At 41.4% G+C, this 26765-nt stretch overlaps 1 protein-coding gene across 2 annotated transcripts in view; it reads right to left on the bottom strand.

Annotated features, from left to right (window-relative positions):
• Window positions 1–26095, bottom strand: part of mpped2a (metallophosphoesterase domain containing 2a) — an 80194-nt gene extending 54099 nt beyond the window's left edge. Inside the window, exons 1-3 of one of the 2 annotated variants that reach the window (XM_067616539.1) lie at window positions 25613–26095; window positions 23939–24307; window positions 22497–22803 (exon numbers count right to left, since the gene is read on the bottom strand). In XM_067616539.1, coding sequence (XP_067472640.1) covers window positions 22497–22609 — 113 coding nt within the window. In that variant the 5' untranslated portion in view covers window positions 22610–22803; window positions 23939–24307; window positions 25613–26095. The remainder of the gene's footprint in view (window positions 1–22496; window positions 22804–23938; window positions 24308–25612) is intronic. The other variant, XM_067616460.1, reaches the window with a different exon arrangement.
• Between the last annotated feature and the right edge of the window lie 670 nt (window positions 26096–26765).

Raw genomic sequence — 26765 nt, 5'->3', positions numbered from 1 at the left:
AGGCCAAACTACCGATTTCGCTAGCAGTTCAATCCCCCCCCCCCCCCACTCATTTCCATTGATTTCTGCCCTTGATTTTATTTAGTTATAATTTTGAACATAACTCTTTGTAAGAGAAGTCACAATTCAGAAAATGCACCCTGCTCCCTGCTTTGTGATATTTTTAAAAAAAAAAGGTGTATTCATACAGAAGCATATTTTTCTTTTTTTAGGAAATGTATGCTAATTTCATACCAGATAACAGAAGGGGCACAGGCTGAACACTGGAACCTTAAATAGATCATTTGTTGTTGCAAAATAAATTACACGGTCTACAGAATAATACATGCAGCAGAGCAAAAAGCATCTCAAAGAAAAGAAAAGGAGAGACATTACAACGGTGAAAAATGTGTAGTTCGGGGTTGGAAAACAACCAGCGCTCGGGTTGAGTTGTGCACACAAGGAGGGCAATGGCTGTTTTGTGGCATCAGATTGGCTAAAGAGATGGTGAATTAAGGCATGCCATGTCCTTTCTATCCATTATCTAAAGAAAAAAAAAACACTTAGACCCAAGTCTGGCTAGGAAAAAAAAAAAAAAAAAGCCTTTTATTCAACCTTTTTGTTCAATGTAAGCACGTCTGTTAAAAAGGAAGAAAAATCTGTACTTTTTCTGACTGAAAGGAAAGAGGACAAAAAAAATCATCTTGTCTGTAATTGAAGTCTACAATGTGCAATCCTCCAACACTCCGCCGCTAGACCATTATTTCATTAGAAGGGATGTCACTCTGTCGACAACATCAGACACATAATCAACGCCGCAATCTCCAACCTGACAAGAATGCACACGCATGCACACACACACACACACACACACACACACACCGGTTAACTCGCATGTGTGCACAAACATGGCATGGAAACAGAAAAACAGAGGCAAATCAAAAAAGGTTGCCTGGAGAAGACGTCATTAACGGAGATGGAGGAAATAGACCCCCCCCCCCCCCCCTTATGCACAAAAGAAAATCTTATTGGGAGGGAGGAGGCGATGGAGGGAAGCATTTTGGGAAGCAATTTTGCTGTTTTTCCCTGTTTCTGTAGTCATATTGAGCAGAATATTGGAAAAATCTTCACAAAAACAGCCTGGAATCTGTTGTTTGTTCTGGTTTTTTTTTTTTTTTTTTTTTTAAATGTCATCTGCAAGGTCACGTTAATGGCAGAACAACAGAAGAAGACAAGCTGGCCACCGTCTGTAGCGTGTAGCCCCGACGTGTGCAGTCTGTAGCCTGAAGTCCAGCCACCATCTGCAGTCATGGTGTGTGGTCAGTCTGTAGTAGCGAGGGGGGGGGGGGGTGGGGGGCGATATGGATAAAACCTGCTATCCCCGATATATTGATGGGTGTCAAAGTGTCTTAGTCTACGAAAAGCCTCCAGAACAGGATGAAAACCATTCACCATCGCTCCAAAATCTCCCGTTAACATTCAGTTCATTGACTATTTGTACTTTGCATAGAAGCATCTGGATCCATCATGTTTCTCCACTCATGTGTTCATGTTTTTCCTTCAGCTTGTCACCCGTCTGTATTTTCCAGTTTTGTATATTGAGATTTTTCCTGGAAATTCAATTGAAAACTGTTTACAGACAAAATAACCAGAGCTGGATGCCAGTTTTTGGCAAAACCAGAGAATTAAATACCTAAAAAAACAAAAAACATCACGTAGATCCAAATTTTTACAACATTACCCACAAAGACTTTATACAACCAAAATATTAAATGGATAGATACATCAGCAGAAACACAGAGAAATTTCTACTGGTAGATACATTTCTGTCTCATAGTATATCTCATATCGTCCAACTAAACACTACGGTCTAATTGTCATAGTTTACAATAAGGATGGGCATGATTAATCAATGATTGATATGTACGTATGTGTCTTGAAGTTGCAATGACTTTCACTACGTGCTGCAACCAGCCGGGGGCGCAATTTAAATTCAAGAAGGGAAAATGAATCAACAGTCGCCGTAGAAATTAAGACGAAATTAAACATGAAGAGAGCAAGCGGGGCGAAGTTTGGACCATTTCGAGCTAAAAAAAACCACAAAGCTGATTGTAAACAACGCCTCCAACACAACAACGACCCCAATAACGTACAACTTGAACGATGTACACCCGACACTAGTTAATGACAACCTACCGTCACCTCAGCGTTAGCACGGAGGAGCTAGCGCTCCGCTGCGTTTCCCAGCGCACCACATATCATTTTCCTTTTGTTTTCTGTCTAAAGATTTCATGGAGGAAAAAACAAGCTTTCTTTAGTATTTTCTGCCATTTTTAATACATAAACAAAAAGATTAATCGATAATTGATTGTTAATTTTCCCGAAATTTCTTCAAATGTCCATCCCTAGTTTACAATACGTGCTTCATCTCCTTTGTTCGTTGGATCATGGGAGAATATTGTCCATTGATTGTGCACTCAAAAATCCACCACACTTTTTGTATTGTCTGGTTTAATTATACTTAATTTAGGCACGTTGTTGCAACGATTCATCATTTAATCTATTAGTCAGTCACTATTATGATAACTGACTTACTGTTTTGAAAGAAAATGAGTCAAAATTCTCTGATTCTCTGGTTTCTTTAGACCATAAACTGAATATCCTTGAGTTGTTTACTGTAGCGGACAAAAGACGACGATTGAGGACGTCACTTTGGGTTTTGGGAAAGAGTGATGGACATGATATATACAGAAAATAATCAACAGATTAATTGATAATGCAGCTCTACACATTAGACGCTCAAGACCTGCTTATAATTAGTATGTCGTATGGATTTAGGACACGCCAACTGTCTGTTGCCTGGCTGCTATTTGCAGTCACCATCTGTGATCAGTGACCTATAGTCACATAACCTGTAGCCACAGTTTGTAGCAGCTCTGTCCTTCCTGCATCTGCAGCATTCGTCTGTCATTTCTGCCTTTCTGCAAAACTGAATGAACTGGAAGCTGCTCAAAATCTGATCACACTGTAGACTGTAAACACAACTCCTGACAGAGCCTTCGGTTTCGTTATCTAAAAGATCGTATCTGTGAATTTTAAGATCACAGAGTCAGTCATTTTTTAACTGATCAGCTCCCATTCAACTGGTTGCATGGCTTGTAGACTGGATTTGTAATCTCATTAGTCCGTAATCATCCATGTGTAGCAGGTCTGTGGTCTAGAGCTCGTAGCTTTATGTTTGTAGCCTTCAGTTAGAAGAATCTAGTTTGCATACTGTAGCTTATAGTGTCTGATTTGGAGTCTGCGGTCGATCGGTGGTCGATATTTGCTGGTCACCGGTCTTGTCCCTCCTTTACAGCTCTTCCGCAGCCTCGGCTGGGAGAGTCGCCAGAGCAGAACGAGGGTCTCGAGTTAACTGAGCAGGCCTGGACTCCGCATTGAATACACTGAACAAAATGAAAAAGTAGCTACAGAGATAATGATATTTACTATTGACTTTGTGCAGTAAATAAGTCTTTGTGCTCCTATATACACACACACACACACACACACACACACACACACACACACACACAAACATGCAAACGCATTAACCTAAGCCAGCAGAGCAGCACATACATTGCTGTGTGGCTGCTGATTAGATTTGGTGCTCTGTGGTGCCTGGACGTCATGCAGCTTTACAGGATTCGACAGTTCTCGTCATGGAGGAAGGACAAACGCAAAACCACATGGGATGACAAAACACACACACACACACACACATTCACATACATATATATATATATATATATATATATATATACACACAGATATAGATATATGCACACACACAAACGTGCATATTAAGACAAAGCTGGGAGAAAAACAACCTCCATCTCCTCCCCTTTCCTTTGAGATTTAATCCACCCTGAGAATGTAAGTAAATACCAGCAGCCCCTATCAATTAGAGCAGGTCTGGGCCAAGAAACCTTCATGATAGTACTGCATTGCTCTCTCTCTCTCTCCCTCTCTCTCTCTGTCTGTCTCTCTCTCACACACACACACACACACAAAAAGAGGGCCCCTGTCTTTCCTGTTAACATATGACTGTATAACAATCCAGAGGTTCATTAGTAATGTATACAGGAGTTCAGGAGTTCAGCAGTGCAGCAGAGGCCTCTGATCTATTGTAAACGAGACAGTGAAAATGAAAAAGTCTTCCTGCGCTTCCAGCAGCAGGTAAAAGAATATTCTCCAGTGACAGACTGAACTGTGTTAGCATGAAGGTTCGTGTTAACATGTCTGAGCTTCGACGTGACATCAGAGGGAAGACTGCGGAGGGAAAAGAGTAGAGGGGGGGGGGGGGGGGGGTGGAGAGGGGGTGGAGGGGGGGTGGGAGAGGAGAAATGCTAATGCGCTCGAGGAGGGCAGGAGCACACACTCTCAAATCCGCCATGACATTGGAGCTGACACAAAACCGAGGTCTGCGGCTGCAGGAATATCTGCTCGATGAATAAACGTCTCTGATCCTACGACGGAGAGACCTCGACGCATTCGTTTATCCTCACCTACGGATGAAACGTTACAGCTAAAAAAATGAGTTAGAAGATATTTTTTAATATAAAACTGTAATTGTTAATCATTTGTCTCCATTTCAGGTAAAAAAAAAAGATTTAATCCACTTTAAAAATCATAAAAACGCAGTATTTTCTTGAGGTGACACCAGCCAGACGATCCAGCTTTCATTCTGGCTGTCATGCTTTTGTTTTGATCATGTTGATACCGTTTAACCAGTGATTTTCTCTCTCTCTCTCTCTCTCTCACATCAAGCTTTTCACTTTTGTTTGTTCTGTTTTTCCCCCCTCAAAAAAAACTGTTCAAGCATCTGAAGTCATTTATTCACATCACATAATGCTGCAGATTTAAATGTTACTGGTCAAATTTGACAGAGACTTTAAATAAAAACACTTCGATATCGTTTAATGACTGTTAAGAGAGACTGCAGTAAAACCCTGTAGCTGCCATAAATCACATAAATAGTACACTTATGATATCAATGCTACAATAAGACTAACAAGTTTGAGGTGCTTTGACCTAAAATTCAAGCAGATTGGAAAAACTACACAAAGGAGATCTGAAAAAAAAACAAAAAAAAAAACGACTGAATTTTGGAAAACAGATGCGGTTATTACTTACATGTGTCACATAGTTGAGACAGAAGCAGTGAGAGGAGTAAAAAAAAAAAAAAAAAAAAATGAGGAGGAGAGACACACACAGAGGGAGGGTGGGAGTAGTGCTCTCTGATGTCTGTAGGAGGATATTTCATTTGACTGAGCACACTTGGCTCCGTGGCCTTTTGGAAAAACACACAAGCAAACGGGGGGTCAAAGTTCAGCCCGAGCCCGCTCCTTCAAAAACGTAGACACTTAACTGGCGGCAGATAAGAAGGGGTCGCCGTTTCTGTCGCTCTCCGGACTCCCCCTGAGCTCTTTATGGACGCCACATAATCACTGTGATTGATTGCGACGCTTCCTCCCCGAGTTTTTTTTTTTTTTTTTTTCAGAAAAACCTTCCCAAAGTCTTCACAACGTCCAAAACAGACCTCGGCTGTTTGCTGCGCAGCCAAAAGAAAAAAAAAAACTCTCCTGCCAAAGCAGCTCGTATCTTCTCTTTAATATCAGTCACACTTAAAGACAGTTATTACTATAAAGAGATAACTTTATTTATACCTCTAATTTATTAAAAAAAGATAGTGAATATGTTGGGTTTGACCAATCACATTTAGCTTCAAAGGAAGATTAAAAGACAAAACAGAGACATTAGTCCATGGATGTTTTATAAGAGCTGCGTCGCTCGGCCTTGCAGCCAATTTTTCCTGGTGGTCGTTCACGGTACTGCAGCGAAAAATCCCCCCGCAGCCCCAAAAAGTATTTTCCCCAAAGAGCAACTCTGTAAAAGAGACGTCTGTAACTGTAACTGTTGACAGCTCGGACTGCAAACAACGTCAATTATGACTCTTCCTACTGTGAATTTTTAATCCATGGAGGTTTTATTGTTGTAAAAACTTCCTTGAGCTGATGTCATCACATTGTTAAGTCTACGGGCCGAGCGGCGGGGGGAACACCGCTGTGCATATTCAGTAGGCCGAACAACATGGAAGCAAAACCAGGAAGCTAGCAAACTGTGAGGCTGAAAATCCTACAGAGCTTGTAGTTCTGCCACCAAAGGTCGCCAGGTCTCAACCGACTACGTCAACTCTCTGAGCTTTTGTCGTTACTGCTCATCAGTGCCGTTCGGGATGTGCCGAGGCTGGCTCTGCAACATTTTTCGTTCATGTTTTTTAGTAAAAATGTAGGTCATTTTAAGAGCTTTGTAGTGGGATATATTATTATTATTATCATTATTATAAGTAGAGCTGCAGAGGAGTGCTCTTTCTTTAAGCACTCTTTGAGTTTGTAGTCGATAGAAAGAAAACAGATCTTCATTGTTTCAGTCGTTTTTCAAAAAAAAAAGCCAAAAATTCACTGGCTCCAAGCTTCTCAAATGTGATGATGTGCTGTTTTTCTTTGTAATCTATGGCAGTAAATTGAATCTCTTTTAGTTTTGGACAAATCGAGCACATTGGACACATCACTGTGGGCCATTTTTCACACTTTTTTTTTACGACAAACAGCAGATCAATCAATAAATTACCTGCAGTTCTAATTGTAAGGGCAATTTCCCCATGAAATAAAAATAAAAATAAGCAGTTAAAATAACCGTTAAACATGCAATTCCAGAACAATAGGCATTAACCTGCTGTTATAAACAGACTCGACTCTTCTGGGAAGGTTTTCCACAAGATTTTGGATCTCGGCTGCAGGGATTTGATCCCATTCAGCCACAAGAGCATTAGTGAGGTCCAACGCTGAAGTTCTTCCAAACCAAACAGGGAAAACCATTTCAAGATTAAGACTTCCCTTTCTTGACACTGAGGGAGCAGAACTCATTGAAAAACAAACCAAAAGTACACAAAAGTATGCAGACGGGGAGACGTTAATTTCAGTTTTGGTCGCCCCCCTCCTCCCTCCGATCCAGCTTGGGTTAACGGGGTCAACGACCTCTAAGCTGCCCACTTGTCTCAGACAGAAGCAAATGTCAATCACAATCCAGCCAGCGTCTCCGTCTATTTTATACCTGCCGCCACCTGCTGCCGAGGGATTTGCCTCCAGCTCCTCCTTCCTGTTCCTTCATTGTTAATGGAGTCATCCCGCTAATGATTTCTCACCAATAAGCCCACCAGTCAGCGGTGAAGCAAGCCACCTAAAACCCCTCCAGGGGGTCAAAAGGGGAAATGTGGAAATAGACTGCTAATCAACTAAAGCTGAGCTGCCTACACATGATAAACAGGATCAAGACTTGTTGTACTCTGACTGGTTCACAGGCTATCAAAGACAAAGCAAAGTCTGAAACTGTCAAGAAAAATACATTTCACCGATTATAACTCCATAACAAAAAAGCACAAATCCACTCGCCGCATGCAGGATGGATGTAAACGCCAGCTTAGATCACATTTGTTTAAAACTATCTCTACAAACTAACTATCAAATATTAAAATCAGATTACTGTTGCATTGCATGTGAGCTGCAGGAAAATTAAAATCACGAGCAAAACAAGCATCTCAGTGGCATATCGCTTCCTGAATTAGACAAACTTCTGGTTGAAGGAGGATCATGAACGCCACGTTGTAAGAAGAAGGAAGTCTCTGATTTCCGCAGTAAATATTTAATTTGCTTCTGGTAGAGCATGATGTTACGACTGAAAATATGCTGTTTAATGCTCAAATTTAATTAGCTGGAAAAAAAAAAGTATCAACAACTGTTTTGATATTCAAAAAAAATCATGCAGAAGATATTCACTGGTTGCAGCTTCTCAAATGTGAGGATTTGCAGGTTTTTGCAGCTCTATTGTTTCCACTGGAGTGAAAATAACTGAACTGTGACCTAGAACAGATAGTGAAGGGCAAATATTATAAAAATGGACAATCAGTTAAAAAAAAAAGTTAGCTCCGTTCTGACTGAGATTTATCTTATTGAACTGAGCTGAAAGAAAGACGACAGCTTTGATGATCAGAACTACAAAAAAAATCACAGCAGCTGATAAAAAGACTTTAAAAAAAATCGGCCCCCGTGTTTGATCAAATCCTCGTCTAACTTCACAACAGAGACTGAGAAAAATGTGATGTTTGTGTGTTGCATGGCGCTAAAAGAACAGCATTTTTTTTTTTTCTTTTTTAAAAGATAATTACAGCTGAACCGGAGACAAAATAGTTACAGGTCTTCCACTGAGCTCACGCTGTCTTTATCGCTCTTTCAGGAGAAACATCAAAACACAATGCTCCCCATTTCCTCTGTCTATAACCTCTGAATCAGTTCCCCTCCCCCCTCCACCCCCCCACTGCCCCCCCCTCCTATAGACTCACACACAAACACACCGCTCAATCATCCACGGTGCAATACCATTTCTCCGAGAGGAGCAGAGAGAGAGCGCCTCTCTTATCTTCTGCGTTTCAGCTGTCTGCACTAATTCAATAAACTTCAGAGGAACAAAATGAACACAGGAATAATGGTGTGTGTGGGGGGAGGGTGGGGTGGGGATTGGGGGGTGGGATTGTGGGGGGTAGGAGAAAGAGGCAAAAGGTGGGAAACGAGAACAAGCAAACAAAAAAAGCCCAACAGGAAAAAAGGGGGCAAAAGCACAGACAGAATGCAGATACAGGATGATGAGAATTCACCAGAGGAGAGAAAACATTAAAAAAAACAAGCAGATAACAAAAAACACTCAGATGAGGATTGATTTTAGAGGAAATATTCAGGCTGCAACAACCAGAGATATTTCTAGTCGACTAGTTGTTAGTTCAAGCTATCAGTCGACTAGTCGTCACATGGTCATGATGTTAATTTAATTATTTCAATATATTTTTGAGGCATCAGAAAATGGTTTGAGTTCCAGGGCTGAGACAGAATATTATAAGCTAACAGAGAAATACAAAACCATAATAATGAGCCTTTAAAATATAAATTTTCATAAGCGCATAAAGCACGGAGTGAGCCGTCTGTTAACGACTATGCTAACGGCGGGAGCGGTAATGATTCTGAATGTGTCAGAACAACTGAACATTTAGTTAATTTATTATTTCACGACACAGTATAGTGACATCACACAACTTATGAACTTGTGATACCACACTTGATTGATTTGATTTATTCAAAACAGGACAGCGTGTGCAGTATAAAGCATAAATGATGCACTGCGCCGGAGTTAGCTTGAAGCTAATTTGCATCTGTAGTCCATTACGATCAAAATATACAACAACAACAGCAGCACAACAACAAACAGTTCAAAACAAAACAAAACAAAACAAAAAACCCCACAAAGAACACACCATACGAAATACAAAGCTACACACAACAGCACATCACATCACACCCACACAGCTGGTTCGTCTTTAGTTGATTTTTTAATTTGGCCTTGAATGTATTGATAGAACTACAGTTCTTCATATAATCAGATAGGGCATCCCACTGAGCGCCATTAATGATTCTGAGTGTGTCAGAATAACCAGACTGAACATTTAGTTTAATTTATTTCAACACAGTATAGTAACATCACACAACCTATGAACTTGTAACACGATGCTAGGTGGCTAACGTAACGGCTACTTACATGTTTCAGATGATAAATCATGTTTGAGGTTGACGTATGATAGGCGGATATTTGCATGTAGAGTTTGCAGGTCGTCCCGCACTTTGGATGATCTCCTGCTCGACACAGTCTAATAACGTTTTGTAACTTCATCACTCGCCTCAGCCGGGTGTCGCTTATTCCTGCATCCTTAATTTCAAAACAAAAGCCCTCTAGCGGTTCATAGTCCAGCCTTATACGAGGTTTTGACCTAGTCTTGAGGGTCTTGAGGAGTTTTTTTCCCCCCTGCGACTAACCGACCAATGACAACTTGGTCAACTAAGACTCTACTAATCGACTATTAGGGGGCAGCCCTTGAAAATATGACGGTGCTTTGCCTTGATGCCCCCCCTCCCCTCCTCTCTCTCTCTCTCTCTCCCTCCTTTACTCCATTTGTACAGCCAGGGTGCGTCCTCCTCATCCCTCCCTGTTACTGCTGCCATAATGGCCGAGAGTACAGCACACAAAGCCTGTGTTGGAATATCAGCACCGGAGAAACCTTCCGGCACTGCGCTGGGAAATAAATTGCTTCTGCTAATGCCCCTTTCATTACGGCACAGCCCTTAATTGTGCTGTTGACAGTCCGCCCGGCTGCAGGGCTGATGGGAGGAAGTGCAAGGAGACGGGCATAACGCGACGTCCCCCCCCCCCCCCCCGGGGGCCAAAACACCAACTAGAAGAGAATAAAGTAGTGGAGCGGTCTTCACCTGGACAGACAACACAGCTCACAACAAAAAAAACAACAAGTCAAAACCTCGTATAATGCTACGTATGAAACACCAGAAGGCTTTTAATTAGTACGTCGTCGCCTGGTTACCATCAGACATGGACGCTGCATTTTTAAGATGTTTGTTTTTATGTAAATTTATTTATTTGTAAGGCACTTTTCATACAGTAGTTGTTGTGTAGACTATATGGTGCTGTTGTAAGAAGGAATTAAGCTTTTTTTTAATATGTTTTATATATTATTTTAATTTCTCACAACCCAAAAAATAGTTTTAATGCAGAAACTATCAAATTAATCATTAATGCTCAGTGTAAATGAGTAAATACAGTGTGTTTCATGTGTGTAAAGTTTGCATACGTAAATGTATTTGTTATATTGCTTTTCTATTCTTTACCGTGCTTTATTTTGAAAAGACACTAGACTCATGTAGCATGTGGAAACTGACAGGAAGTTACGCTGACGATGGCGCACAGATCTTCTTCTCATGTAAATGTCACATGACAGTCTCCTTCAGTAGGTAACTGTGACACTATTCTCACTTGAAAAAATATTAAAACTTAATAAAGTGACATATTAACAGTCTTACAGCGAAAATTACAACAGTTTAATTGCTGCTTGCTGTCGACTGGTGCTAAATGCATTTTGGGAGCTTTGGCGGCCAACCGATGGCGTAGCTTTATCACTCAATCAGTCAGTGACTCAGTGACGGACAGATGATGTGTGTGTAGGGCCGGCCGCTACTGTTGTGGTCCAGCCAAAAACACGACAGCTTCACTTTAAGGCAATTTGTCCGGCAAAGGTTTCCCACTTTTCAATCTTTCAGCGGACGTGTTTTATCAACTTAGCATTCAATCACTCGCTGCTCTTTTCAGACATGCTGCTTATATCCAGGTAGACTGAGACTGTGTCTAGAGCCAAAAAATACTGTGGTGGTGCTTTTCAGAAAACAAAGTATTGGTTGCTCCATATCAAAATAAAAGCTTTGCCAATTTTCTTGTGTTTCTCAGAGTGAAATGACAGCGCTACCCACATAAGAAAATAATTTTGACAAATGATCGTTAGTAATGTGGAGAAAATAAAGGAAATTGGTTGTAGCATTTATTCTTAATTTTACTCAGCTAAAACTTAATGAAAGTTCAGGAAACTGTATCACTATAATGGATTTTTCAAAATAAAATTACAAAAATATAAGTTATATCATAATATATATCAAAGTACTGTGATGACTAAAATCTTACATTATAGCAGCTCCCAAATCAAATAATCGTCAATATTATTTGGATTGTTCACTCAGCTGGCTCCAGTTAAGGTGGATTCACAGCTGTATCAGTAAAAACAAGAAACACTGATGCAAGTTTAATTATTAATAACTATTAATCTTCCATTAACAGCCTCCACCAACAGCTATTTTTTCCAGCAAGATCAATTAAAATCCTCACAGATGGAAAATGACAGAAAATGTTCGCATTTTGTGAAACTAAAGCACGACAACAACATCGACACTGTTTCTCTGATAATAATTAAATTACTTCCTGTTTCTGAAGGTAAGATACATTCACTGATTTAAACCTTACAGAGAAGTTGAAATGAGTCGTTTGCATTATAAACCCTCCACTGGTTACCAGCAACAGGCAAACTACACACACGTTTAAACTGCATAAGCAGCGGACTTGTCATGTTGAGAAGTTGCAGGCTCAGGGCCACTTTACCTCTATTTCATATCGAGGGGGGGGAAGTGACATCATCAGGAGATCGTGCCCTGCGATGCCAGGCTCCGGGGGGGAAGGGGGGGGGGGTGCTCAGAGGCCAAAATCTCAAAGACATCAAAAGGGCTTCAATCTCAAAAACAGCAGACCTGTCCAATGTCAACTGTCACTTAACCCCCCCCCCCTCCTCCTCCTCCTCCTCCTCCACTACCACCACCATCATCATCGTCCCGCCGGGCTCCAGCAGCAGGTCAGGGGTGGAGAGGGAACTTAATCAAGGGTTCTCCTGTTACAAAAGCCCCCTCCACTCCTGCCGGCGAGCGGCGGCGGGCCGACAGAAACAAAAAGGCAAACGAAATGGGACTGGCTTCTTTGTTCTCAGGAGGGCTGAAGCCTGACTGACTGCAGCTCCTCCACAAACTGTTTGGGAGGGAAAAATAAAATAATGGTTGGCAAGGCGAGAGAGAGAGAGAGAGAGAAAGAGAGAGAGGGTGAGCTAAACATGAGGCTGTGCCACTGATAAATAATCATAGATTTCTGGGTTACCGAGGCATTTTTCAACTTCAAAATAAAAGTCTGATTGTGGTACATCAATAGCCAGATAATCACACTTCATTATCCAGTCTGACATTGTGTACATGTTAGCTGTTTTCTGTTTGGGATGAGGGGGGGGGGGGGTTATTTTGCCCTCAGTAGGGTCTGACAGAACCGTCTCATTGACGTCATTTTCAGTCCACACAATAGAGGCGGCTAGGAGGAGCGGTAAGGGTGCAACTAATCATTATTTTCATTATCAATTAATCTGTAGATTATTTTCTCAATTAAACAATTAGTTGTTTCCTCTATAAAAAGCCAAATATGTAAAGAAAGCAGGAAAGATTCTCATTTGAGAGGCTGGAACCAGAAAATTTTGGCTTAAAAACATGACTCAAAGCAGTTAATCGATTATCAAAAATGCTAGTGATTAATTTTCTACCGAACTAAATGATTAATCGAGTAATTGTTGCAGCTCTAGTCGACCTGCAATAACTTCCACACCTCACTTCAGTCACCATTTTGGTTTTTTGCCGCCTTTATCCCGCCTTCAAAGCCTGGATTAGTTGTTTTTCTAACCTATCTGATCTATTGGAATCAATAAAAAACATTGAATATGTGGGCAGCGATTCAAAGATCTGAACCAAAGGAAGAACAACACAACTGACTCAATCAAACATAAAAAGGTGGAGAAGCAGCAGTAAAACCCCGTCACACTAAAAGGGCAATAAGCGAAACTATAAAGAAAAAGAGACACATGAGCCCAGAAAATCCTCCTGAACATGTTTTTAGTTCCTAAAAATGGATCATCATCTGTCATCTGGAGAAAGTTTGGATTCAAACCAGACGACCGCAAACAAGAACAGACTCGGGGAGATGCAGTTTTACCCTTCAGGTTGTAGCTGCACCACAAACTAATAAAATAACAGTATTGTAACAATTACTGCAAAAAAAAAAAAAACCCAGACTTTTGTAAGCTGCTGCTACTTTTGAGAAACAAGTTTAAAAAGTCAAAAGTGAAAACAAATGTTTGGGACCAAATGTGAAATTCAATAGCTCTGTTTCTTTAAACAAAGACAAATAAGTTATTTATAGTTGGGATGCCAATTTGGCAAAATGAGAGAGTAAGTGGAAGTAATGGAAACACAGCGGAGCTCCGACCGTCCAAACAACTGGTTCACACCGCAAAAAAAAAACCAAAAAAAAAAAACTCAAGGCCAAACATGAAGCAAACACTGCTCCGACATGAAAGAGAGGAACATTTAGTTTCCCTCTTTTTGTTTGTGTTTCTATCTAAAGATCTATTAGCTGCAACTAATGTCTTTGAGGAGGGTGAAACAACTGTGACACTTGTGATGTGTTCACCTGTAAATTTAGGACAGCACAAGGGGGGGGGGGGGTGGGGGTTTCTACATTTTCCCACGATTAAATTAGCGATTATATGTTGGCGTTTTTCATCTTCAAAAGGTTTCTGCTTGTTTATCCGCAACATAATAATACAAGAGAAGACACAGAGTCCCTTCTTGGACAGAGATGCAAAAGAAAAAAATGGAATCACATGAGCGGTAAAGCTACTATTACCAACACAGAGATGGAAACGTCCTGTTTAATTATCATCCGAGCCACCTAGACCTGCTTCCTCTCTCTTGTCACATGACGGCGGAGCATCCTCTCTCTCTCTCCCTCTCTCTCCCTCTCTGATACACAAACTCATTTATGAAAATGTTGATTTCAGCTCTGAAAGCGAGGGGGACACATTCCCTCTCCTCCGCTCCTGTAAAAAAAAAAAACAACCTGTAATTCCAAATAATTTCCTCGACTATACGCGGCTCTATTCCACTATAATAAGAAAAAATCCTCAAGGAGTTCATTAATAAAAACCAAAAGACAGTGTTTTAAAAGGCGTGTTATGAAGGCCGCGGCGCCGCTTCCTCCACCAGCTTCTGTCAGGATCTCCACGTGTGTGGATGCAGGCGGCGGCATTAAATGATTCATACTTACGAGCTCCTCAATTATTCAGAGGGTGGGAATAATTAACGAGGCATCTGGAGGAGAAGGAGTTTGTTAAATGTGGAATATTTTTTCGGCATGTGGGACAAGTAGAGAGGGGGAGGAGAGGGGAGGAAAGGGGAGGAGGAGGGGTTTTAAAGAATTTCCATTTCAGAGCGTTGAAATTAATGCGTCGAGCTCAGGTGTCTTGAGTGAACGGTGCTTTGTAGAGTAAATAAAAGAAAAAAAGGGAAACAACGTGTTGACACTGTGTTTTCCAAAATCTTGCAAACTTTTCAGGATGCAGCGTCTCTGTTTAACAGATGTGAAGGTATTTGTAATATATTACAGCAGAGAAAATACTTTCGGATTCGCTTTTTCGGATCAGTCGCAGCTAAAAAACACTGTTCTGGAGCAAGCAACCATATCAACAGCACTTCTGCTTTCTGTGATGTTTCCAGTTCATTCACACCGAAGAAACGGCTCTATGAACACATGATGACGTGAACCCTCACTTCTCTTTTTCTTCTTCTCTTGACGGCGTGCTTTAAAAGGAGACAGTACACTCAGAAGTGTCCCAAAATAGAAAATAACTGAACTCCAGGAAGGAAACGCCTCCTCACTCCGCAGAGTTTGTGCGTTTTTAATATCCAGATGCCTTTCTTTTGTCTTCCTAAAAATCTTTTCACCAAAACTTCACACACACACAGACTTTGGCCCGAGCCGATCTGGAGCTGCAGCTAACAATCATTTTCATTATTCATTAACCTGACGATTATTGTCCTGATGAAGCCGTCAGGTCTATAAAACGCCAGAAAACGGCGGCGTCCTCAAATGTCTTGATTAGCCAACAGTCAATAACCCAAAGATATTTGGTTTACTATCATAGAAGACATAATAAACCAGTGAACAGTCAGTTGTATGGTATTATATTCAAGTGAGAGGCTGGAACCAGATAATTCGGACATTTTTTAATTTAAGAAAATGACTTAATGATTCATTGATTGTCGGTAGACTAATCGATGAATCTGCCAATCGTTGCAACTCTAGTTCAATGCAGCTAATATTTGTCAATTGCATCTTCTTTAATTCCCTTAAATCAAACCCATCTAAGCATGGTTATCTAACTTTGATTATTTTTGAGTACCAACCAAAATCAGTAGTATCAAAAAGTACTGAAGTAATGAAAGCTCGGTCAGATTCTTAGTGATATTTATCAGACATTTGTGTTAAAACATAGAAAAAGAGTTATATTCCTCAAAATAAGGAGACATAACAAATGTTGTTGAGAGTATTGGTACCTAAACTGAGCTACTGTATCGGCACTGCAACCGAAAAGTTAAAACAAAACCCGACGTTGACAAAAACACATCAAACCACAGAAGAGAATCTCGAGCCAGTAGTTTCTTCACTGGGTGTTTAAAACAGGACTCAGGATATCTAAAGGTTTTCCAAAGACAGATTTGCAGCTTTTCAACATCTTGTCAATGAAACTAGTGATTGAATTTAAGGTCCTGTTCACACCCGGCACTGACACGCGTCTCCAGTGACCGCTTGTGATCAGATCTCTCTTCCCTGCTCTAAATGCAAGTAAACATCGTTTCCGTTAGCAAAGACCAAACACGTTGTTGTTTTAACCGGCGGGAGGCAACGATACACTTCCTGCGCCCAGTCTGCCAGAAATGAAAAATAGAAGTTTGCAAACATCTCGGCACACAGGCTAACGTTAGCTGAGAGGCTAGCGGAGTGTTAGCAGCAGCACGGCCGGAGGGAAGCACAGCCAGCTAGCCTCCGCTAGAGCTGGTCTGACAAAGTGGAGTCTGCGGAGGAAACACCAGGACCGTCAGGGTGAAACGGTCCATGGAGGGAAGCACAGTTATGCGGCAGAGAAGGCAACAAATGCCGATATTTCATTTTAGAGCTTATATATCGGCCGATACCGATGATGTGCCGATAATATCGTGCATCCCTAATTTCACCTGTTGTTCTTCTCGTTCTTTTGCACTTTCATATGACACCGTTGCTGCATGAATGAGTGCGTGCTTTGGCTTACGCAGAGGATGTCACACAGCTAAAACAATATGGCCATACGCAGCCCAGACCACCTCCTAATGTGGTCCAAACCATCGGATCTCAATGCGTCTCGTTTGCATTCACACTTGTACTTAAGAACTGTCTACTTGTGATCGGATGCATTTTAATGCCAAGTGTGAACGGGGCCTAAAACCAATTTAAAACCTGAAAGACACAAACAAATCTAACCACAAAAGCAGCAAAAAGGACACAATAAAACAGCATTTATTCACAAATGTTACGAAAATGCAGCTTTTAACTCAGCAGAGAGCCGTTTTAGACGATTCAAGGAAACAACTTAGACCGATTTAAAACCTGAAACACAAAAACAAATCTAGAAGCAAAAGCAGGAAGTCTGTGAAACTAAAAAAAAAAAAAAAGGACAGAATAAAACGGCATTTATTCACAAATGTTTCGAAAATCCTCCGACAGCTTTTAACTCAGCAGAAAGCCGTTTTAGATGATTTAGGAAAAACTCTTGGTGGAAAAACTTGGTGGACCATGCTGCTGTGTAGGATGCCCTCTTAAGGCGCCATCATAAGTCCATGAAGAAGAATCCCAGCACGTCTGCTCCGGTGCACACAGTCAAACACACTTCATAATCACAAAAACACTGTGGTGAGGTTCACTGATGGTGTCAAAAAGAAAACACAAGGCCGCCTTTTCTACTGTCTTGCCGTTATACGGTTAAAGGTTTGGACAAATTAGTATGATTCCCCTGTTGTGTATGTAAAATCAACATAAACAGTGTTGAATATACCTCTAATGACACAAATATGTTCGTCCCCCCCATCGATGACTTGCATCAAAAAGGGGGAAAGTCTGTTTTCCCTCCACTGGCTTGCAAAGCGTTCACATCCAGTGGGAATTAAATAAATTAACACTCTAAAGGCGTTAATGGTGTAATCCAGTTAAGTCATCGAGTGAGAAATGCCAACACATCTGCGATCAAGATCAACCCGCAAACGTCATCATCCCTGCACCGCATAATCCGGAGTCCTCGATTTAACTCTGTATTAGTTCGGATTTGGAGAAGTTTTCTTGCTGCCGCTGATTCACGCAGACGGTTTTTTTTTTTCTTCTCTATTTAAAAGAAACTGCTGAATTTTATAGCCAACGATTTTTTTATAATCTATTAAATATTTCAGTTATTTATCAGGCGAGAAGGAGAAAGCATTCACTGCTGCTTAAATGTGGAGGATTTGGTGCTTTATTTGAATATTTTGGGAGTTTTGGACTGTTTGGTCGGATAATTTGAAGATGTCACCTTGGACTGTGAAGGAACTGCAATTTTCTGACACGTTATAGACTCAACAATCAATTGGGAAAAAAAAATAACTGTGAGATGAAGTGATGAATGATGTGAAAATAATAGTTGCAACCCTGCGAGAGTTTAATTCTGGAGGGAAAATTCTTAGAAAACATAACTGATAATTTTCTCTGAATGCAGCTCTGAGATGTTAAATAGTCCGACTGTGTGTTTGTTGAACGTTATAACCTTTTTTTTTTAGATATTTTAAAACTTTTATCGGACTATTTAAGCGCTCACCCCTCCGATCTCCGGTCCTTCTACCTTCCACAGTCTGTCTGTGTCTGTCTGTCTGTATTTCGGGCCTTCCCTCAAGTCTGGCCCAGATCCTGCTCAAATTGGATTCGAAGCCATTAGTGTCCCAACTCGAAGCATATGTTCCAAGTTGCTGAGCATTTCATTTCACGAGACGACAACGAGGGGGCTGAGTGAGGCAAGAAAAAAAAAAAAAAAAAAAAAAACAGACGGCGCAGAAAAATAAACCAGACACAAACAGGGCCGCAGCGAGTCTGTCGCTCACTTACAGACAGACAGAGAGAGAGAGAGAGAGAGAGAGAGAGAGAGACGTCCCATGCTCCGAAGAAAGCCCACTTTGACTTCAGGGTCACGTTCCAAAGCATTAGCTTGTCTCTATGTGTGTCTGTGTGTGCACTACATGCATGTTTTCATACGTGGTTCATAGAGCGATACCTTCCACGCCGCACAAAAGGCGCTGCTGTACTCCATCACAGAAATCTAAATATTCCTTCTACATGGTGGTGGTGGTGGTGGTGGTGGTGGGGGGGTAAAAACATTAGCAAGGATTGTATTTCAAAAGGCGGGCAACCCCCTTTACTTTGAGTTTTTTCTCCTTTCTCTCTTTACTTTAAGAGAAGCAACAACTTTATTTATGTCCAAATACTCTGGATGCAGCGAGAGAGGAACCCCGAGCAAAGTCGGATCATTATCTCTCAAATCTAAACAAGCCTTTACTTTCCCAGAACAGAGCTCGTATTCTATAAGCACTTAAACATAGCGGGGGGATGGGCTGATGGGAGAGAGAGCGAGCGAGCGTGTGTGTGTGTGTGTGTGTGTGTGTGTGTGTGTGATCCCGGGGTTCCCAGTCTGAGTTTAAGAATGACAAGAGTAAAACACTGCAGGCTCTGTGGAAGCCAGGAAACAGCCTAATGTATTTATCCAAACACATATCTGCTGAGAGGCCCCACAGCCTCGACACATCCCTTTCCTACAGCGGCTTCACCTCCACACACACACAAAAAAAATGGGAAAAAAAAGCTAAAATATCATCCTAAATATTTAGATAAATACTGTGATTATTTGCTCCAAGTTTTGATAAAAATTTTAACCACTTTTCTGCACCTTAACTCCATTTATTTCACTTTCGCTGCTTCTCAAAGAAGAAAAATCGTGTTTTCGCTCCTGCTGTTTCACTCTTTTTTTTTTTTTTTACTAAATACACCTAATAAACAGCTACTTCTTTACAGCTACAACCTGAAGGCAAAACATCCACAATCTCTTCTTGTTAAGTCTTCGAAGTCTTGAATAAAACTTAACTCTCTCCAGATGACTGATGATGATCCGCTTTTAGAAACTATAAACGTTTTTGTTTTTTTTTTCTAGGATTTTCCTCTTTAACGTCAGGGCAGATCCAGTCCTTCCTTTTTTCCCCCCACTTTGCTCGTTTCTCAATTTTCCTACAAAAGAGGCTTTATGTGAGGTTTCTCTTGCTGCTGCTTGCTGCTTGCTGCTGCTTAACGGGTCAAACGGTGCCACACAGCAGAACAAAAAAAAAAACAAAAAAAAAACACAACCTGTCAATGTCAATCATAAAAGCAAAAGACCTCATAATAAGCATCGTAATTTGAGGCTAAAGTCGAGCCTTGGAGAGGTCGTTGTGTCGTGATTATAAGTAGGAGAAATCGTTTGGATTATCTACTATTTGGATCGTCTAAAAAGAAAATAATTAAAAGGAGCTTCTTCAAAACCAGAACGAGCCTTGCGCGAGTCTGCCGAGTGTTCACCTTGATTCATGTTGAAGTATTTTGGCCGACGTTAAAACACAAAGCGCTAGGTGACCTCGTCTGGGGACCCCACGCTCGCTGCCCCCCCCCCCCCCCCCCCTCCTCTTTACTCACAGCTGAGGAATCCCAAAACAACTATGTGAAGACTACAAACAACCCGGGTGAAGAGTCCTATTTAGCTGTTTATACGATTCTATAATTTGACCATCTCTCTCTCTCCCCCCCTAAAAATAATCCTGTTTACATGAACACCATTATCCAGACAGAACTGTGGGAGTGTTGAAGTAAACAAAATAGAAATAACTTGTTTGCCAGATGTTGCTGCTGCTGCTGCTGCTCCCCCCGAAGTGAGAACAGGTCGACTTATTTTTGCTTTTCAGCTCTGCAGCGAACGTTTGTCTAAAAAAAAAACGTCTCCTTTATGATGTTTATATATCTGCGTGATTTTCCATGTGTACCACTTCAAGTAACATAAACTCTTGTTCTAAGTGTTTCGACCCCCCCCCCCCCCCGCCCCCCGCCCGCCGCCCAGCCCGTCGGCCGCCGTCTAGGTTCAACTCGGTTCAGACGCCGCCTTCTCTTCCGTTTCCGAGCAACGCGATGACAGGACAGGACGGAGGACTGACTAGGTGAAGAGTTTACAGCGTATCTTATCTGATGTCTGTCGATTAAACCTGATAACTCCTCTAATAACCGCATGATTCTGTTTATTTTAACTCCGATCTTAACTTTAATTCAAGACTGAGTCAGAGAAAGCCGTAATTATGCAACAGAAGCTCAACTAATTCCTTTTAGATTTAAGGTTTTCATTGACAAAAATATATATTTACAAACTGATGCAGATCTCTGAAGCAACAGCAGACAAACTCTTCATAAAGAAACACTTAAATAGTCCATCTTATTCAGTTTTTTGATTGTTTTGTATGTTTTTAAACTGTCTTGAAGATCCGTCATCTTAAACTTTTAATCCTTTACAACGAGGACCGTGATTATCTTTGATAATTTTAACTGTATTCCAGTGCTGGATGATTGCAGCCTTGTGTCTACGTTACCATCAGATAAATCTATCTACAGTAATATCTATCTATTTTTACAAAAAGAGACTACGTGGCATATAATCAGTATTCAGGGGTTGTCATGGTATCCGTCTTCTCACATTAACGCCTGTTCAGTGTGTAACCTTTCTAAAGTGTATAATCAGCTCCAACATGCAGCATATTTTATTATTTTAGCCAAATATTTTATTTATCCTCATTTTTTTGCACCTAAAATATAAAAGCTGCAGTAGAAGTCGGTGTCGGCTTCGCTCCGATAAAATAATCATGCATCTAAAATAAGTCAAATCAAATCAAAATTATCCAACAAAAAGGATAAAAGTTCAACCGAACAGCAACATGAAATGAAGTAGCAAACAAATCCACTATAATGATGATGAAAACAGCGTTCTGGCGCTCTTTTAAAATCGCTTCCTGTCTCTGCTGCAGGTAAAAATTTCTCAAGCACATAAACCGACAATCATTCACCAACATTTTATAAAAGCATAAAAAAAACAGCTGTAACTGGAAGAAGACACAAAGCGAGCTGCAGCAGCTCTGTCCAGCGACGGAGCACACGGCGCTCTGATGAGTGCGTGCTGACGGGTCACGGCGCTCTGACCCACTAATGAGAGGCAGACCGTAACCGCACCAGACAAGAGCAACACTAAGTAACTGGTCTGATAAATAAATAAAAGAGAAGCACCCTAATGAGGGAAAAAGTGTTGCATGCACCACAATGACAACATGGCACGACCGATAAGTCTCAGAGTGAGACCGCACGGCGTACGGCGGCGGCGCGGCGTCACTCCGGTCAGACAAGATTTTGCTCAAATATGTGTGAAAGCTTTGAGTTATCAGTGTGCAAAATGCTGCACGACTGTAACATTTGATTGGTCTACGGTTCACCTGCCTGTTACACCGTGCAGTTTAGAAACTTTTTAGTCCCTGCCTGCTCTCTAAAGTTTGTCCTCGCAGGCCACCGTACACTCACTGAACTTGAGCCAATTAAATCAAAGTATAAACAAAGTCTCTGCATCATACAGAGAGTCCTGATTGGCCTCCTGTTACACAACAAAACGCCAAATTTTCACTGTCTGAATTATTAATTAGTAACTTTAAATAAAGTGAAACCATCAAAACATTAAAAAAAAATGAAATAAAATATAAATATAAATTAATAAATATAAAAAAGAGTAACAAAGTAACAGTACATGAATCTGTCTTTATACTGTATGTGATCTACAACAGGCAGGATCTCACGTTTAATTAAAAAAAAACAACATATGAATTGACTTTGGCCGCTAAAAAAAATATTCTATGGGGGTATTTTAGTTCAGCAGCTGTTGGCAGGTGATCCGTAGAGTTGTGTGTGTGTGTGTGTGTGTGTGAGTGTGTGTGAGTGTGTGTGCGTGCACTTACATGTGGACGTGTGGAGGTTGGAAGCGGCTCTGGTTGATGTTGTAGTGTGTGAAGGCCTGCGTGGGGTTGGAGCTGTACTCGTCCACCGTGATGGTCACTTTGCCATGAGCCATCCTTTCCGCCGTTTGGACATGAGACGCCGTTCGTTCACCGGGATTCAGCAGCGAGCCGTGCGGCGGTCATCCTTCAGACCCGCTCAAGAAGCCCAGGAAGTCTCCCAACAGCAGCAGCAGCAGCAGCAACAGCAGCGACGACGACAACAGAAGAGACCCGGCTGATCCGACTCACGACCACGACACGCTGCAGTCTGCACCGACACACACACACACACACACACACACACACACACACACAAATCAGCTGCTTTAAACAGGGACCACAAAGCATGCACCCGGCTTCTGCAACAACGTCTCCTACATGGCAAGAGAATAAAAACAATTTAAAACTGTCCAAAACATGAAGTGCACAAGCAAAAAAAAAACTAACATGTCAAGTGGTTTTTCTTAAGCTGAAATATCGAGCAGCGAACTCATAAATCACATTGTTAATACACACGTTGTAATTACAGTTTTCTTATGTGGTTTCAAGAGAGCACAAACAGAAATTGCTTCTTTTTTTTTTTTGCTGCGTCACAGTAAAAAAAAAAAAAGTAAAATGAAAAAAAAAAAAAAACATGCCGTAAATTCCCAAAACAGCTCATCAAACCGCTTCTTCATACAATTCCTAATTTGCAAAATGCAGTGAGGCAACTTTAACATAATTAGCAGATTTATTCTAACCCTTTCAAAACGATGTGGCATTTCCTTAAGAGAATAAAAAAAAAAGAGCTTGTTAAAAGTTTGCACATAACTACTCTTTCAAACACTAGACTGTAAAAAGTGACAATTCACAATCCTGGAAGGCACATTTTTTAATTGCTGCTCTGCTGCTGCTGCTGCTGCTGGTTTTAAAGCGAACCAAGTAGATTCAAATGTAATAAATTTACTGCATTTCATGGCATCTGTGGCATCAGCTTGTTGGAATTAAATGAAGAGAAAAAGCTTCAGGTGTAATTTCTGCTGATGTTAAAAAATTTTTTTTTTTTTTTTTAAGTAAAACAAGAAATTCTTTCACAATTGCATGCACAGAAACAGGTTTGCTTCCCGTCCCCCCCCCCCCCCCCCCAATCCGCTGACAATTACCCCGGAAAAAAACACACACACAAAAAAATAAAAAGAAAAAGTTCTGCTTTTGTTATTCAAGGCCTGGTGCTCTAATTCTGCAATGAACCAATTAATCTGTCAGCTGCTGAACTGCTCTGGTGTCTTTGTACCGCCAGTAAAAAATAAAGCCAAAATTAGGTAAATTAGGTTAAAAAAAATCCACACTTTCACTCTTTAAATTCTGCAGCTAAAAAAAAAACCGATGTAAACGTTGGATATGCATCTTCAGAGCTCACTCACCGGGCTGAGCAATGTGTCCTCGGACCCTGAGCCTCCCTCCTGTCTGACCTCCCTGACTGATCGTAAAGTGGCCACTGTGGGCTTGACAGGCTTTTTATACCAGACCTCCGGATGCAGCCACGAGTAGAGAAGAAGAGGAAGAAGAAGAAGAAGAAGAAGAAGAAGAAGAAGAAGAAGAAGAAGAAGAAAGGGGGGGGGGGGGATTGCCTTCAATTTAACAAGTCTGTCATCTTCTTCTTCTTCTTCCTTTTTTTTTTTTTTTTTCTCTTTTTTTGGAGGGAAATCAAACAGCTCCGGAGTTCATTTGATGGTTAAATCCTGTGATGCAGTGGTGAGTAGAAAAGGCTGTGACCTCCAGTCCGTGAATATCTTTAAAAAAAAAAAAAAAGAAAAAAAAGAAACAACCCTCAAATTTAAAACTAAAAAACCTGTCCTATTTTCACAAAAGCATTGATTTATGTTTTCTGGGTCAGCTGGATGCTACTTTCCAATGATGTGTGCTATGAATTTAAGTCACAGAAGATCTATGCCAGCCTAGAAAAAAAAAAAAAAAGGTGGGAAAACTCCAATTCCTTGAACTTGAGTTCAAGCGGCTCCACTACACTTCAGCTCTTAACATAATAGACATTTTAAATGATATTACACCAACTCCAAAGACTCCTTGCTGCTTGCTTGCTTGCATGCATGAGAAACAAGTTTGCAGATCTCCCTGGGCCTTAAAAAAAAAAAAAAAAAAACCCCTCTTCAATTAAAAGCTGCCCTGTCAGATGCCGTGCACACACACACACTTCACCTCAGCAAAATCTAAAACCTGAAGTGCTGCTACTGCTCAGAAATGTGCCCCCCACCTCCCCCCTTTTTTCTTTTTTTTTTTGCTAATGTAGGCCGAAAAACTGGATTTGTGTGCAGCATGCTTCACAGTCTCCTCGCCGTGTGCAGTCAGTCAGTGTGTGTGTGTGTGTCTATGCATGTGTGTGTGTGTGTGTGTGTGTGTCGGGCTGCTGAAACTCGCCTTGCTCGCCTGTCTGTCTCTACCTTATGGCTACAGTAGCAGCAACTAGCTCTCTAGCTTAGCGTGCTAAACCTGCTCTGGCAGTGGATTTTTTTTTTTTTTTTTTTTTTTTTTTTATTATGCACGCTGTGGCTTCGCACTGAGCTGCTTTTCTTTGGCGGTGCTGCACACACACTCACACTCACACTCACTAACACACACACACATTGTCAGCCCTGTCGGTGAATAAACAGAGCGCCGATACACACACAGCATATAGCTAACTTCACGAGTAGAAATCACTCCCGGTAAGCAGAGAGAAGGAGAGAGAGAGAGAGAGAGAGGGAGAGAGAGAAGGGGGTAAAGGCGAATAAATTGACCCTTTCTTGAAACCATGCACATACACGATGTTTGCTATACGCCGCTTGCAGAAATGTACACAAAAAGAAAGATCCGTACAGTCCTGAACTCTGCTCCTGGAATAATAATAAAAAAAAAAACACCCAAAGGTGGTCAGTGTCAGAGCACCGCCGCGCTAACCTCTTGCTCTTCCTCGTAAATGACAAGCCACCTCTAAACCGACGGCTTTGTGTCAGGAATTTCTTTTTTTCTCTCTCCCCGTCTCCACTCACTCCCCTCCCTCCCTCTTCGGTTTTCAAAGCCAAGCGGAAAGGTTGCTCTACCTTCGTCGTGTGGGGTTTTTTTGTGCGTTTTTTTATCTGGCCGGAGGAAGAGTGTCGGGTCGGGGTCGCCCTCTACGCGGCGGCGGCGGCGGCAGCAGCAGCAGCAGCGGCGGCGGCGGAGAGACGCGGGTCCATGCGGCAGCAGCAGCAGCAGGGGGAGCGGGCAGGTTTGTACGCGGCCGTCCGGGGGTTGCGGCAGTCTGGGCGGGTAGGGCAGAACCTTCGACCCGGCGGGGACCTCGGCTGGCTCCTGTGGAAAGAAACCAGACAAGAGAGCGAGGGGGAGAGAGCCGGAGAAGGAGGGCGAGAGACACTGACAGACAACAGGGGAAGAGAGAGAGAGAGTGCAGCCTCGGTCTGACGGAGGGGGAGCCGGAGTGCAGTGAGTCGGAGCTGCCACTGGGGTCAGAGAGCAGAGAGAGCAGGAGCGAGCACAACCCCCCGCCACCTCCCGTGCGCGCGCCCTCACCGGCGGGCACTCGCGCGGAGCTGCGCGGGAGGGAGGGCGAGAAAGGGGAGGAGGGAAGAGCGCTCGCGCAGTCCCGCTCTCCGTGCTGCGTTCACTTGCCGTCGGAAATAACGGACTCCTGTGGAGATACACATCTAGCACTGAAGCGGCAAAAATGATGAATTTATGCGTAATGTTTGATGGTGTTTGCGAGTTGTTATGGAAATATATCTTCTTAATGATTATATACAACTGAGCTGTCTCATTTTTTCATTTTTAATAAATGAACAGTACAATTTTCTAATAATACGACATTTATAAAGGGTATAATTTGTAATAACTTACAAGATGTAGTTAATGGCTTCATATTATTATTATTAATAATAATAATAATGATGATGACAAACAAAGTTACAAAGTGCTTTACATGGTTAAAACATTTAAGTACTACAATTAAATAGTAAAATCAGACAGTTTTTATCAAATACAATAAAATTTTATCAAACAATAAAATACCCCTAGTATAAGATTAAAACTAATAATAAAAAACACAATAAAACAGATATGACATGTTGGAAATAAAACAGTGTGGTATCAATTACATAAAGGCCTTTTTAAAATAAGGTAAGTTGTGAGAAGTTATTTAAAAGAAAGAGAAAAGATTATTAATAATTGATTAATATAATATTATAATATTTTTGGAGG

Source organism: Thunnus thynnus, chromosome 1 (assembly GCF_963924715.1).
Source record: "Thunnus thynnus chromosome 1, fThuThy2.1, whole genome shotgun sequence".
NCBI classification, from domain to species: Eukaryota; Metazoa; Chordata; class Actinopteri; order Scombriformes; family Scombridae; genus Thunnus; species Thunnus thynnus.
Note: the sequence above shows the minus strand (reverse complement) of the source record. Positions and strands in the feature narration are given on the sequence as shown.